Here is a 14,977-nt window from a genome sequence, read left to right on the forward strand (position 1 = left end):
CAAATCAAATGTCCCTCATTCAAACATTTGTAGGTCTGGTTTAGTAACCGGCGCGCTAGATGGAGGAAACAGGCAGGAGCCAACCAACTGATGGCTTTCAACCACCTGATCCCAGGAGGATTTCCACCCAGCGCCATGCCGACTTTGCCGACGTACCAGCTCTCTGAGCCCTCCTATCAACCCACCTCCATACCGCAAGGTACAGTAGCCAACAGGTACTTGGTGAAAATGGTGTTATTGGGGGGTTTTTGTGTTCATTGTAGAAATACTTTATTCTCCAAGGTAGAAGAAGAGATGTTGGCTGATTTAGGTCCTCACTGACTGAGACCCTTGCATGCCATCTCATAGTAGCAAGTCTCAGGACGGCAAAAATTTGTCTAAAATATTATCAGAAATTCTGTCAGCCTCGATGGATTTGGGAGGGAACACAGCCTCACATCTTGGCTACGCTAGACTTTACTGTCACAGAAAAACCTTACCGGTGAGATTTTGTACAACGAGTTACTGTACTCTTCTTGCTCCCTCCTTGGGATTTGGATCCTAACTGTTGGTGGATGTTCTAATTAAGGGAAGTTTTCAGAGCCCAGGGCTTCTCCTGTCTGTTGCTAGGTTCACTGCAAATCACGGCAGCATTTCTGTGCTGTGACCAGGAGGGCAAAGCCTGCTTACCAGTCTTCTGAGCAAATGGAGCTTGGCCTTTATTTTTTATATATCTGGGTGTGTACACATATCAATTCTGAACAATATGTGCCCACTAAGGATTGTCTGAAAACTGCCTGTGTTAGTTCTTATGATTTTTACAGTCTATTTAAGAATTTTGGTCTAATCTTGCTGGCCAGTTAAATTTCTAGCAATATTAAAGATTTGCCGTTCTATTAAGCAGTACTTATATGCAGGTCCTGATGCAATTCTATCAAGTTGAGCTTCGCATAATGAACTTATTGTGTGAGCAAAAAGGAGGAAAACATATCAACGTGTTTCTTTTGCTTCTAGCCGTGTCTGATCCGAGCAGTACCGTCCACAGACCTCAGCCTCTCCCTCCAAGCACTGTACACCAAAGCAGCCTCCCTTCCAACCCAGAGAGCAGCTCTGCCTACTGCCTACCCAGCACCAGGCATGGATTTTCCAGCTATACAGACAGCTTTGTGCCTCCGTCCGGGCCCTCGAATCCCATGAACCCTGCCATTGGCAATGGCCTTTCACCTCAGGTCAGTCCTGTGTTTTCAGACAGAGGATTTGCTGTGTACCAGAACCAAAGAGTCTATTCCCTCAGGCCACGCTATAATGAATTGCCAAATTTAAACCATAATGTATTCTTTATACAAGCCACATGATTTCAGTTTGCTGGTTTCCTTCTTTTTTTTTAATTTTTTTTCCTCCTACTAGCTGAATCTAGTCGTAGCTTATATTTAATTTCAAGTGATTTATAACGTAATCACGCAGGCTTCATGTTTACATTCAGTTGTCAAGCGTTTGTAACGTACTGCTGTTTTCCTGAAGATCCCTGGCGAGGTACTGAAAGCAGATCGTGTGGTTTTTCTATGAATAAAATATCTCTTTAAGATAACCTCGCCAAGGTTTTACCGAATGGTCCAGGAAAATTACCGGCAAGTTGCACGGTGAGATTCCAAGGACTGAGCAGTGCGCACTGAGATGAGCTATAATCGAGTTATAAATACATAAATTAGGAGCATTACCGCTCTTTGGCAATATATACATGCATGAATACCATAATTGTTTTTCTAATTTGCATGAGCTCTTTTTGGGAAATCATGTTAATAAATTGCCTTGATAATTGAGTGTCAAAAGGTTGGTTAAATTTTCCTACGCGCGGCATCTGTCTGAAGCTGACGTTATTAGTTAAAGCCTGAATAGATGGTAGTTTATTTTATTAGCAAGAGCTTTGCCCAGGTGCTTGGAAAGAGATGTCCACGAAATTCTGAGGAGTCACAAAGAGGATGCAATCTATAATTGCAATCAGGAATCTCTTCAGGGCTGAAAGTGAGAGTTTTAACAGCTTTATCGTCTTTCTACCCTTTTTTCCTCTCAGTGGTTAGAAAAACAGAGAGAAGCTCGGAATGACACAAATGAAAAGTGAAAAGACAATTATACTCAATTACACACTAATCAATGACTATCACCGCTGCCTAAGCAGGGAGAGGGCACTCTAATAGGCAGAAAATGAGATTTTAATGGCACAAAGGGTGGCCAAAATAACGACTCGTATATCTGTGCCTCCTTCGTTTTCTTCCACTTGTGGTTTGCATCTCGGGAGTACAGTTCCTGGATCCTGTGCAACGGTGATAACTCTGTGCAGCTGAAAAGTTCAAAGGCACTGGAGTTGAAAAGAATGAATAACAAAGGCAATGAAATAAACATTTTTGCCCAAAGGCACAAGTTCATAAACCCTTTTTTGTAACAGTAAATGTAATTAAGTTTCACAGATTCCTATAGCATAGAGTGGGGTACAAAACTTTATGGCTGGAAACCTCAGGAAAAAAATACCAACAGGAAAACAAACGGCTGTACTTCCAACAAGACTTGAATGGACTTTGTTCTAAAGGATTCTGATTTCTAAATGCAATCTCCAGCAGACGCCGTGCTATTATATTAGTTGCTTCACTTTTTTTTTTTTTTTTTTAATGGCCAGTTTTGTAGTGTGCAAGGCTTCCACAATTTTGACATCAATATCTCTGGGGTTCAGCGTTAATCCATCAAAAGTAGTTGTTCGTGTCAGTTTAAGTGTATGTTGGTTCTGGCTATGGTTCTGGCTTTCTTTCACAAAGCTTTTATTGTCTGTGACACAGAATGGGGAGCACAACAGTAAAGAAATCTTGTGATGTCTGGGCAAAGTGGGACAAAAACTGAGGCCAGGTTTCCTCCCCCCACAGTCTTGCTGATTTGAGGTTTGATATAATCAGAAGGAGATCCTGGAGCTGATTAGACAACTTTAATCAGTTACTGTGCATCTTTACACCCAGCCCTGTCTTTATTTTGTTGCTTTTCCTTACATTTGTGAAACCTTTTCCTGCCCCAGTACTTAGAACTCCTGGCCCTATCCTGCACCTCTACCAGCAGGTTTAGGAGAAGGCCGATCACGTGAAAGCTGACGTCGTGTTCATTGCTGAATGCAGGAGATTGCTTAGATCCATTTAGATTTTGAACTTGGCAACTGAATTATTACCTTCACTGGCTGAGAAAGATTTTCCCATTAAATAAAAAAAAAACAAATAAACAAACAAAAAACCCAGCCCTAAATTCAAGCCTTAGTCATGAGGCACGTCACCGTGCATCCCCTTGTCATGCTTCCTCACAGTTCTTCCCGCCCGGCCCGGGTGCTGGCCGTAGCGGCGGCCGGGAAGTCGAAAGCCAGTCCTGCGTTGGGGATTTTGTGAAGGAAGAGAAACAGTTGTTTTCCTGCTGAGTGGGCATGTTGCGGTGCCCTGCCTGTGTGCCTGGAATTTAGATGAGGAGGGAAGAGGATCTTTTTACCAGCCGGTGGATTTTGACCACAATGAATCTGAGCGTGGGAGCGATTACCATAATGTTTCCACCCATCGCTGTCTCTCTCCCGGGCGAGCACGCTGAACGTACTGCGAGTAAAGGTGAATTTACGGTGACTTTAGCAGGAGGGGGGGCTTTGTCTGAAGCCTGGATAATCTTTTGTGATTTAAAAAAAAAAAAAAAAACAAAAACCCACCTCAGAACATGCAGAACAAAATCTAATATTAAGATTCACGGTATCATATTCTTACCAGACTGAAACCTCCTTCTCCCCTTTGACTTCAATTTATTCCAAATGAGTGTCTGACATGCAGACCCCTGGGGAAGCTTTATTTTCCACACAGGATGTTTCCTTTCTAACTTTGTTCTTGAGTATGATGGACAAATATGTTGTTAGAGGTGAAGGCGGAGGGCAAGCGGAGGTGACTAGGGAGCTGTAATTTTCTTTTTATCATGTTAGCCGTGAACTTGGAAGTCAGAGAAGACTGTATGTTTTGGTGAGTTTTAGAAAGCAGAATACTTCGTGAGATGCCTGCCTTTCAGGCTGGGAAGTAAAATGTTGCTGCTCTTGTTTCAATGCATAAGAGAAGACAGAGTCCCACCTTGTTAACATGCAGCACGTTTTAACATCAAGACAAGATCTACATGGCTCATTATTCTCCTCATTCATCTGGTTTACTCGTCACTGCTTGGCCGTGGTGAGAGAACCTCTGTCTTGCAGACCTGCAAGGGTTGGCTTTTGCAGGAGTAAGACAGGGATTAATGTCTCGGGGAGCTGGCAGCCAGGAGTGTCCTTGTTCCTATTTCCTGAAAAAGCAGCCAAACTGCAAGCACGCTATCTCAGCCAGGGCTCTTTAAAAGTAATGTCAGAACGCCGATTATTAGTGTGTAATATATGTAAATTGCATATTTTTATGTTTTCTATGCCTATTATGCAGCTTCTTGGCTTTCACGCATACATTTATGGGAATATTGTATTTCCTTTTCAAATTAGGTTTCAGTTGCTCAGTGCCTTCTCTTGTAACAAACATTTAACTCAGATTTATTAGGGAGTAGCATATCTATGTGTGTAGGAGACCTGAGCATGCCTGTCAATTGACATCTCTTACAACTGCAGTAGAGAGCAGGTTGTTTTTAAGACAGAATATCAATATTTTGAACTGCTTCATTTAAGATAAGGGACAAGGCCTTTCCGGCGTACATGGGCATCCCCTGACCTCATCGTGTGCTTTTAATTAGTGTCAAAGCCGCAGAGCTTGCCCTACACCGGGTGGTTCGCTGGTTTTGAAGCGTGCCGTTTCAGACTGCTGGTGGATTCGGATGGAGCGGCAGTGCTCTGCTCGCGTTGCTACGACGAGGCCACTTGCTTCGTGTACTGAACCTGCAGGATGCCCAGACTTAAATAGTTCTGCAGTGTTAAGTTTTGTTGGAAAAAGAACAAATGTGTGTAACCTGTCTCCTGCTGGATGTAATCTTTTCCCCTCTCCTTGCCCTCTGGAAAATGTCTCAGGTGTTGTTTTTTCTCCTTCCTTGCCATCTTCCTCTATAATTGAGTCAAACCTGTAGCTTTAAAAGGAAGAATGGGAAGTGGGTTGCATGTTGAATGGTGGCGTAGAAGATCATAACAGTCTTTTACGAACTTAGCGGTTCTCAGGCCGTTACTTGGAGCTCAGGAATAATCTTGATAAGAAAATTCCAACATTTTCCATGAACAGTAGTAAAGATGCAAGCTGTTTCAAGGTTTCTTTCTTCTACTGTCAAAACATCTCACTGCCTGAGTTTGAGTTATCCCGGAACTCTTTTTGGTGAGATAGATCTTGGGCAACTGGCTTCTCTTAAGGCTTTGAGAGCGCTTGGTTTTCGTTACGCTGAAGCGTGGATGTGATGGCCGTTGTCGAATCGGTTAGATATGTTCATATTGTCCTCTTAACTCTGTCTGAAAGGGAAACACAGGAATCACTGGCTAAAAACTGGTATTCCCTCATTAAGGGGGGAGGAAAAACCCCAACTATTAATTTATTATGCTTTTTCCTATACCTTCTCTCAAATTGCTGTTCAGCTGGTTGCCCACAAAAACATTTTGTTTGGATCCAAGTCCACCAATGCCAAGCTCATGATCTTTGCCACAATGAACTTGGCTTTGAGAGCTCTTTGCTTAATGACTCAAGAACATGAGGACGAGGTCGGGGATTTCTCTGGGAGGAAGAAAGTTAATTCACATGATAGCATTTCCATAAACATGAGTTTTTGTTTGGGTTTTTTAATTACTTTTTTTTTTTTAAAGTTCAGCCAATGGGATTGATTATTTTTCTTTCTGGTGTGGGTACAAATAGATGAGACCAAATAGTTTTGAAATTGTGCAAGTATAACATTAATTGGCTTGTAAATATTGTAGTAGTTTAAACATAAATATACATTTATAGATAATATAACCTAATGAAATATATTAATGTAACAACAACAATAAACAAGTGACCTTACATTTTGAATGTCCACCTTAACTTCTCTCTCTGGACCTATTTCCACCTCCATCCCCACCATGCCAGGATGACTGGGGGCACTGGTGGGGGGTTTCAGCCTTCAAAAACCAGTTCTCCTCTTACAGCTCCGAAATCTTATGTGGAGATACAAAAAAAGCTCTGGACTTTTCTGGAAACTTAAGCCGATTATATTGTAACTTCATGAGAATAAGTGTTTAGAAATACAGTTCAATATACAGATTTCTTAAATACAGAAATGTAAGAGTAAAATGGCATAATATGTATAAAAAATATCAGTTTCTTCATTTTCTTAACCCTTTTAAAATGGTATTTCTCCCAAAACTGACCTATCTCCCTCCGTAATAATTTGTCCCATTTAGAATACATGCATATTCAGCATCACTGCAGCTCTTAAAATAAATTTTGCTTTTGCTACACGTAGAATTTCAGTTTAAACCACTTGATAAGTGAAAGTATGAGTCAGCCTTTTGCAGAGTATAAGTCTGGCATGCATTGGTGAACTTCTAATTCCTTAATGAATTTACAAAATAGAAATATCAACAGGAATCTGGATACTTGCATATTTATTCAATTAAGGACTGGTACATGAATGAGGGCTTTGTCATGAGTAATCACAGATGGCTCACTGGAGTCCTTAATTACACTCGATATTTTGGATTTCAAAAAGAAAAAAAAAAGGTACTAAAAATACCATGACATGATTCAGTGAAAAGCATGTATTGCAGTGGGATTAGAAAGAGCAGAATTTCATCCTTCGCAATCCTTAGAAAGCGATATATCCATCTTTAAACGAACCAGGCTCCATTTCCTTCAACATTTCCTACCTCTCTAGAGAGAACTGGTTTACTTTTACCGTCATTTTTGCCAGGATACTAGTAATAGTCATAGTTTTCTTAGGAAAGAAAAGCTTGAGTGCTGAGTCAGAATATGAAGAGGCTTCCCCCAGTCAAAACAGCAAAATACGCTTTTATTTGTCCCAGTGCCGATTAGCCTGACGTTCATGGTGGCCCTGGCGTATATATAAAGGGGGCCTCGTGAATAAACCCTTCCTTACTGGTTGGATTCCTCCAGTTATGCTTGTCCATCACCTTTTTTTTCCCACCACATTATGGATAACTTATTGCTTTTACCCAAATGGCCAGGATTTTGTAGCAGCTTACTGTTGGAAAATCCAACCACGTAGGTGTAGATTGTGCAAGAGCTGTTGTCGTAGAGCCAAACATTGAGTTGGGCAAGAGTCTTCCTGTGAAAGCTTTGCAGATCCCATCCCCTAGCCATCTGCCAGGGAAAAAAAAAAAAAAAAAAAAAAGCTAGTGTTTGAATTTAAAAAGAAAAAAAAGGTACTTTTTGTTTGTTTTGCTTTCGGAGAGGACAAATCCGTGTATCCCAGTTGTGGAGGGAAGGTGTGTGACATCTGGGCTGGTTTTCGTGATGGCCAGAACCCTTCATGTTTTGGGTTGAGTAGAAGGTGGGAGGAGGTCAGAGGCAGAGAGCAACCTCATCTCAAATTCAGGCTGGTTATGAACTGTTGTAAGTAATATTGCCATATTCAAGCATTTCAATTCATGGCCCTACCACCTCTGAGACTGCCTGAACACATTTTGAGATGTTTAAGTATATATATAAACCTATGTATTCACATATTTTCATATATATTATTAATATAAATTGTCAGTACATGTTCATCTTTGGGCTTTGTTTTACCTTTTCATTTGTCTTGACATTTTTGAAGCTTTTCCATCCAACCAGGAGCTAGAGAATTAGCTTCTCTTGGAATTACTTTGGTCACGTTACCTACTCCCGTGACTCCACGATCTAGCACCTGAAAAAGGACACGAGTTCCGTGACGGACTGTGATAATGTTGTGAACATCAGTGATCTCCTAGAGATAACAATGTCATTCATCAAGGATCAAGTTATCCCCTTAATTATCCTAAATGGACGCGGGTGCACCGTCTCTGATTTCAGTGGCCCATGCTCCCGGGGATGTCTAGTGGTGTGAAATCGGTACGAGGTCTCATCTGATTGGAGTATGCAGAAGGTCAGGCTGTCAGATGTTCAAAGTCAGTGTATTTGCTCCGATTTTCATTAACCAGGTTGATTAACCTGGCGCTTGCCATTTGGCACGAAAACGCTTTCTGTCGCGTTTCTTCGTGTATTCGCGTATATAAAATGAATTGGCAACATGGTTCTAGGATCCTGTAGGTATAGATCTAATTCATTTTAATTAATCTTCTAAAAATCTCTCATTCTAATGTGTTAGAACCATCTTTCCTGTGCAGCGTTTTGGTTTTGAGAGATTTTTCTCCAGCAAGAAGAGTTACCAGCAGGTAATGCCATTCTGCTGGGAAGGAGTTGGAGATTTTCGGCGTGAGTGATGAATGGGGGTATCTGACCCACATCTGTTTTACATTAGAATGGAACATTGCCCTGACATCGTTAGGAGCATTTGTCAAGATTCCCTGGACAGAGCTTCTGTAAATTACATGCTGCAAATGTGTCAGGGTCAGATAAGAGGATATCATTAACTCCTCTAAAGTTTACTCACGATTCTGCCCGTTCAACTTAATACGTTAACTGCCAACGATTTTCCTTGAGCTGTTTCATTAAATCTTGCATTCGCAGGAGTGGGGGGGGAATGTATCATTGTACCCCCAAAAAATATTGCACATGTTCTGTTCTCATCAATCATATTAATTGCAGACATGGTCACCAAGCATATTAAACGCAGGCATGCGTAAATGAATTAAAACATGTGAGAGTTTTATTGTGCCTATGGTAGGTCCTGCGTCCTAAAATACCAAGCGCATTAACCGGCATAACGTTGCATTTAACTGGAATAAGCTTTTTCTCAGTTTAATGCTTTTATTTTGCTGATAAGAGAAGTATTTTCTAATAGCTGATGTCGCGTACGTGGTCTTCAAGGCTTCCATCGTTGAATTTCTCCTCTTCTTTCTGGGTCGTATCCTCAGCTAGGGATGCCGTGCTGACCGCACCAGCAAGGGATTTGTCGTAAGGAATATTTTGGATTGCTTGGGATGTGCTCTCAGAAGACTTCTGCGTAGAATTTGGTTGTTGCAGTTCCCTGTGTTCTCTCTGCTTGTTCCTATCTGCACCTTTGTTTTCTAATAGAATAGAACTATTTTATGAGTTATATGTAATATCTTTTGTTAGATAAGCTCAAAGGCTATGCCTCAACATTTCTCTGTGTGCTTTTAAAAAATGACAACAAAATATATGTAGCCCAAAATCTTACAGCCTGATTCACAGGAGTGCCTTTCTAAATTAAATGGAATCGTTACAGCAGCGTTTGGTTCTAGGTGTTAGATCAGCCCTTGAGTTTTCTTTCACCTTCTTTGGAATCCAGACCAGTGAGGCTGACAATTACTGCTTTGGCTTTCCCAAAGGAATTCAGAGGGAAGTATGTATTTTCCAGTAATTTGGATGATATATGGATTGAATCAATCTGTTTTCTTCCTTAATTATTGTAAAACGATCAGATCTGTTTGCTTATTTAGAACTACACTGTTCCATACCAGCAGAAGATCTGAGTTGCAAAATCCAGGTCCTCGTGCGTCTCCTGCATGCCGCTAAGCCGAGGGTGCCGAGCGTCTTGCGGACGTGGCCTATTAACGGTTTTCTAATTGATTAGGTGAAAGCCAGCCGTGCCCTTCCTGTAACTCCACGTGTGGGTGAGAAGGTCACGGCACATACCCTATGAGAGACTTCCGCCCTCGGGCGACTTCCCTGAGAGCTTTCAAAACAGACACGACCAAAAATCTAATTATTGAGATACTAATCAACTGCAGGATGATTCGGAAGGCCTCTGAAGAAGACGTTTCTGAGGAGATGGTTACTGTTCAGAGCTTTCTCTGCCTCAGAGATAGAGAGCTGTGCCAATTCTGCTCCAAAGCGGCTGTTAGGTGCATATGTGCGTAATAAAAAGATGCCTAAAGACTTGCATTATCTGATTAATTTACAATTTTTAAAGTAAATCTCATCAAATGCTAATTTTAGTTTGTCAGAGAAGATCAATCTCTACCCAAATACAGATGCTACCAAAATTGGAGTGGCTTTTGCGATCATGTCTGGGTCCAGGTTTAAATTTTAAGGCTCATGTCTAATATAACTTCCAATCCCAAAGTTTTGGAGCAACGTAAATATTTTCCAAAGTAGTAATTTTCAATGTAAATGTTGAAGTTAGCTGTGTTTTTTGTGAATCTTTCTCTTCTTTTGACTCCATTAGTGTTAATTCTAAAGGACAAGGATTAATGTAATGAACACGGGTACCGATATTGTATCCTGCTGATGCAATGTCGGATCGTGAAGCGTGCTAGAGTTTCAGGACCGTATCATTTTCCAAAGGTACAAGAGAAATACTTGTAATTCCTAAAATAGAAAAACTTACTAAGGCAATCTTTAGAAATTTTAATAGTTTTCAGGAACTTATTTTTGGAAGAAAAAGTTGAGGGCCCAGTTATTTCAGCTCTTTGGAGGTTTGGGGACAAAACGCTGTGCAGGTGGCTGGGCAAATAACATGAGTTTTTAAATCTGTGGTGATTCCAGAGATTTTTAAAATTGTTTTTTTATTAAATTTGAATTCTTTTAATAGGTTGTGTGCATTGAAAAGATTATTTGTTATTAAATAGAAAATATCTTGTAGCCTCAATCCACATTCTTCTTTTGCGTTTTTTAACTTAAAAGTTCCAAGATTTCAGTATCTAACTGAAGTTTTCTGATATATTTTGAAACTTCTTTTTGCAGGAATACTTCAGTTTGTGAAACATTCAGAAAATACCGTCAGTCAAACTCATGGTTTTCTGCTTAGTGAAACAAGTGACCATTCCAGTGCTTTAAGTAGTAACTGAACTTCTTTCTCAGCATTTGTTTTTTCCCCATGAGATGTCCCGGGTGTTTTGTGTTCTTGATGCAGGTACCGGGGTGTCTCTTTTTTAACTGCTCTTGCTTTTTTCCTTATCAGCCATGTAAGACCTGGACAGGTCTCCCTTCCTCCTTAAATCATGATCCCTGGGACTTGTTTCTTTTATTTACTAAAAACCAAACAAAACCCAGAGCTGGCACCACGGGCTCCCTACAATAAAAATCCATTTTCATTTGTGATGGAAAAGAAATACAATTCAAGAAGGAGCATCAGAGCTTTAGGAACCAGACATGTTCATATGAGCATAGATCTATTCTTTACAAAACAGACTCCAATTTTAATACTTTCTTTTTAGTTTATGGTAAGAAGTGCAGTAAAGCAAAATGATTATCAAATAGCCTAAGTTGGGTATTTGTAATGCCTTTTTGGAGGAAGAACAACCTGTAAATTATCAGAATATGCGGCTTTGGCAAAAGCTGTACATCATCCATCCGTTAGAAGCTGCAGACTGTTCCTCAGGCTTTGAAGTGCAACTCATTCCAGCAGAAGTAAGCAGTTCTCTCAGTGGTACTTATTTTCAAACTGTGCTGTAGAGATGTGCCGGGAAAGGAAATCACACCAACCTATCGTGTCGGTTATTTTTGTGCAACAATAACTTATCGCTGTAGCGTCCTTCACTCCTGCTTGAAAGCACAGGTGGTTTTGAAATATTTTTTTTTGCTTTTCTACTGGAAATCATGGTCTAGAGGGCTGGGCTATTCTAGGGACGAGCGCATATTTTCCAGTAATCTCTTTTCAATTAATCTTGACTGCCAATTTCAAAACAGTTCATGTACAAGCAGCTTACTAAGGGAGTCACAGTCTACTTGAAGCCGGTCTGGAATGCCTGACCGTTTCTGTTGTGTGCTCAAAGTCAGTGGATGACGTTGAGAACTGACGTTATGAGCAGCACTTTACTTTTTCGTATCCATTTCTTCACACGCAGGATGTGCAGCAGCAGGAGTTACGGCTGCTCTGCCCCTTCCACGCGTACTCATGTTGTGCTGGGATTCTTTGTTACTGCCATCGGTAGTGCTGCTGCGATCCGCTCCAAATTAATTTCACTTTAATGACAGTTGATCTTGGGGAGAAAAACCTGTCTGAGCTTTTTCACAGCTTTTCTGTGTTTGTAGATCATGCAGGACAGCGTGGCTAAAGAGCCACTGCTTGCTTCTTACTCTCTTCTAACTGACTTCTCAAGGAATAGACATCTGCAGAGATCCCAGCTGGGGCACAGGGGGATCAGGCACTCTAAAATCATAATTATTTGCCCTTGGTATCACTTTTATTGGTTGTTAGCCATCAGTTTTGTATTTTGGTGGATGATGCAACCCAATTCTGTTTCCTCTTTGGATTGGATACTCAAAGCATAGTTTGAATAGCTATTTTAGGAAATCAGATGAGAGACTTGCGAAGTCCTGTGGCTCCGTAAGCAAGACAGTTGCTCTTTCCTCACAGTTAACTCTTTCTATTATTTGACCTTTTATTTTAGGTAATGGGACTCCTGACTAACCACGGCGGTGTGCCGCACCAGCCCCAAACCGATTACGCCCTGTCCCCTTTAACTGGGGGCCTGGAGCCCAGCACCGCCGTCTCGGCCAGCTGCAGCCAACGGTTAGATCACATGAAGAGCTTAGACAGCCTGCCGACGTCCCAGTCCTACTGCCCACCGACCTACAGCACCACGGGTTACAGCATGGACCCGGTCACGGGTTACCAGTACGGACAGTACGGACAAAGTGAGTACTGGCTGACTGCCGCTTCTCTCTGAAGCCGAGCGGAGCGTACCGGTGAGAGAGCCGATCGTTCGAGCGAGATTTCTGCTGCATAATTATTTTCTTAAGTGATGTCAACGACATCTTGATGTTATTAATTGTTGAGACATGAAACCTGATTGCCATTAGGTAAAACATAAGGGTTGTCCAAAATGAAATAACCACTGGCATTCCGCTATTAGAAACACATGTTCTTAATGAGGTCAGCTCAAGAATCATTACAGTATATAATCCCAGATACATAGAGTTTTGTCAAACTTGTCCTAGGAATAAAAATATTAGTCCCATTCCTTTGATATATCAGGATTAAATATGACAATGTCACCCTGTAGTTGGCATGGCCCCATGCTGTGAGGTTGTCACAGCATGACTTAAAAAGCTTCTTTTGCTTTTTTTTGCAGGTGCCTTTCATTATCTGAAGCCAGATATCGCATAAATGAACTGTCCACTTCAAGTTAAAGCTTGGTCTTGTTTTCCGTTCTCACTCCAAGGCTTGGATACAAGGGATCTTCTCAACACACCGCAGTCTAAACCGGGGCAGTCCCACCGAGAGAAGCAGGCTTGTTATGTCCTCTCCAGTCATAGCTTTTAGTAGACTTTGGAGGGCTGGTCAAAGCTCTACAGAAGACAAAGGCCAAAAGCAATAATTAATAAATAAATGCGCCATGGTTCATTACCAGTGGGTATAGCAAACAGAGCAGTGTTTAATACGCTGCCTGGCAAAACATTCCAGGTTTTGTTGTTGAAATTAATGTGCATTGATTGGGACAAATGGAACATTCTGAAACTTTGAGCGGTTGAGCTCTGCGTGCTCTGACTCATCTGACACCCAGTGCTGACTTCAGTCTAACTTGAAAACTGCTCAGTTTCTGGAGCAAGGGCGGGAGAACCTCTTTCATTTTACACACTGGAAATTGTCATCGAGAGGAAATGTCACAGTCCATGGGAAGCTAGGATAAGTGCAAGACTTCCCGAGCGACTTGTTGGTTACCTTGCCATGCTTTTGTCATCGTGTTGTCAATAAATGTCACTTACACGTTCTGCTTTACCAAGAGACGAGCTCTTGTGGAACAGGGAAAACAGATTTTACCTTTTTGTATGTGGAGTTTTCCTGCTCCGTTGTACCTTTTCGAACAAACATGGGAGAAAAAACAATCCACACCCCCACAACTGATTTTTCACAACTGCCTAGCAATGTGCAATACTGTGTACCTCACACAGACTTTGGGATCATCCAAAGTCCTATAGATAGAACCAGAACTATATTTTTGCAGGTACTTTTATTTTTGCAGTGCAGAATTGCTGACGATAAAAATACAGAAATGTCACAGCGTGCTGGACAACTACGATCCAGCTTGCTAATCATGTTTTAAAGGTGATTTTTCAGGAAACAGTAGGAAGAAATGATGACGTTTACATTTTTTTAGCGATGTACAGGACATGGACAGAGACAGACCTGTATTTGACACATCTGTTTAAATTATACAGCGATATCCAAGATAGAAATTATAATTATAGGAACCGAGGTTTACAAGAAGTTTGCGTTTGTGACATTTTAGAATGTCAATAAATTTGTGTTTTGTGATGTTGAGAGGAAGAGGAAGATGGAAGGCGGTGTTATTTATTTCTCTCTATTCTTGGAACAAAGGGGGAGGCAGAACACAAATACATTCCTTTTAGCGTTGAGGACGATAAAGTAGTGAGTTAGACTAGGTTCAGTACGGAGGTTAGGTCACACGTTGGTCTTAAGGGTGATGGAAAAATGAAATATTCTCTTGTGTTGCAGCCTCTACAACAACACACGTGTTGTAAAAAAAAAAAAAAACAAAAAAAAACCAAAATAAACCAACAAAAAAAAGAAAACAAACGTCTTTCATGTAAAAAGTTCAGTAAATATTTACTATTTATAATGAATAAACATTATGAAGACTTGTGAAGCACTGTTGATTTTGTCCTAAAATGTAGTATTGTGCTAAATCCATGGATACATTTTAATCTGAATATCCTGAAGAAATAAACCATGTTATCTTCAACGCAAACTGTATTCATTACGTAAGCGGATCCTGCACACGTTAGGGCTGCGGGACTCTCGGGCAGCATCTGTGCCCCGGTACTGCTGATGTGCCGCTCCCGGCTCTGCTTGTTAACAAACTATGCGTTTTTTCAGGTGCTGTTGGTACCAGTAGTGCCAACAAGAGAAAAGCATTGTGCCTTTGCTGTGCATTTAAAAGAAAATAAAATAGGCTTAAACCCAGCGCAGGTAGGGCACCAGGGTT

At 41.1% G+C, this 14,977-nt stretch overlaps 1 protein-coding gene across 4 annotated transcripts in view; it reads left to right on the forward strand.

Annotated features, from left to right (window-relative positions):
• PAX3 (paired box 3) overlaps positions 1-14,728 on the forward strand; it is a 72,931-nt gene extending 58,203 nt beyond the window's left edge. For all 4 annotated transcript variants that reach the window (XM_086754383.1, XM_086754385.1, XM_086754384.1 and 1 more), the window contains exons 6-9: positions 34-199; positions 994-1,208; positions 12,419-12,665; positions 13,103-14,728. In XM_086754383.1, the coding sequence (XP_086610509.1) occupies positions 34-199; positions 994-1,208; positions 12,419-12,665; positions 13,103-13,137 (663 nt within the window). In that variant the 3' untranslated portion in view covers positions 13,138-14,728. The remainder of the gene's footprint in view (positions 1-33; positions 200-993; positions 1,209-12,418; positions 12,666-13,102) is intronic.
• The last annotated feature ends 249 nt before the right edge of the window (positions 14,729-14,977 follow it).

Source organism: Chlamydotis macqueenii, chromosome 9 (assembly GCF_036417535.1).
Source record: "Chlamydotis macqueenii isolate bChlMac1 chromosome 9, bChlMac1.mat, whole genome shotgun sequence".
NCBI lineage: Eukaryota > Metazoa > Chordata > Aves > Otidiformes > Otididae > Chlamydotis > Chlamydotis macqueenii.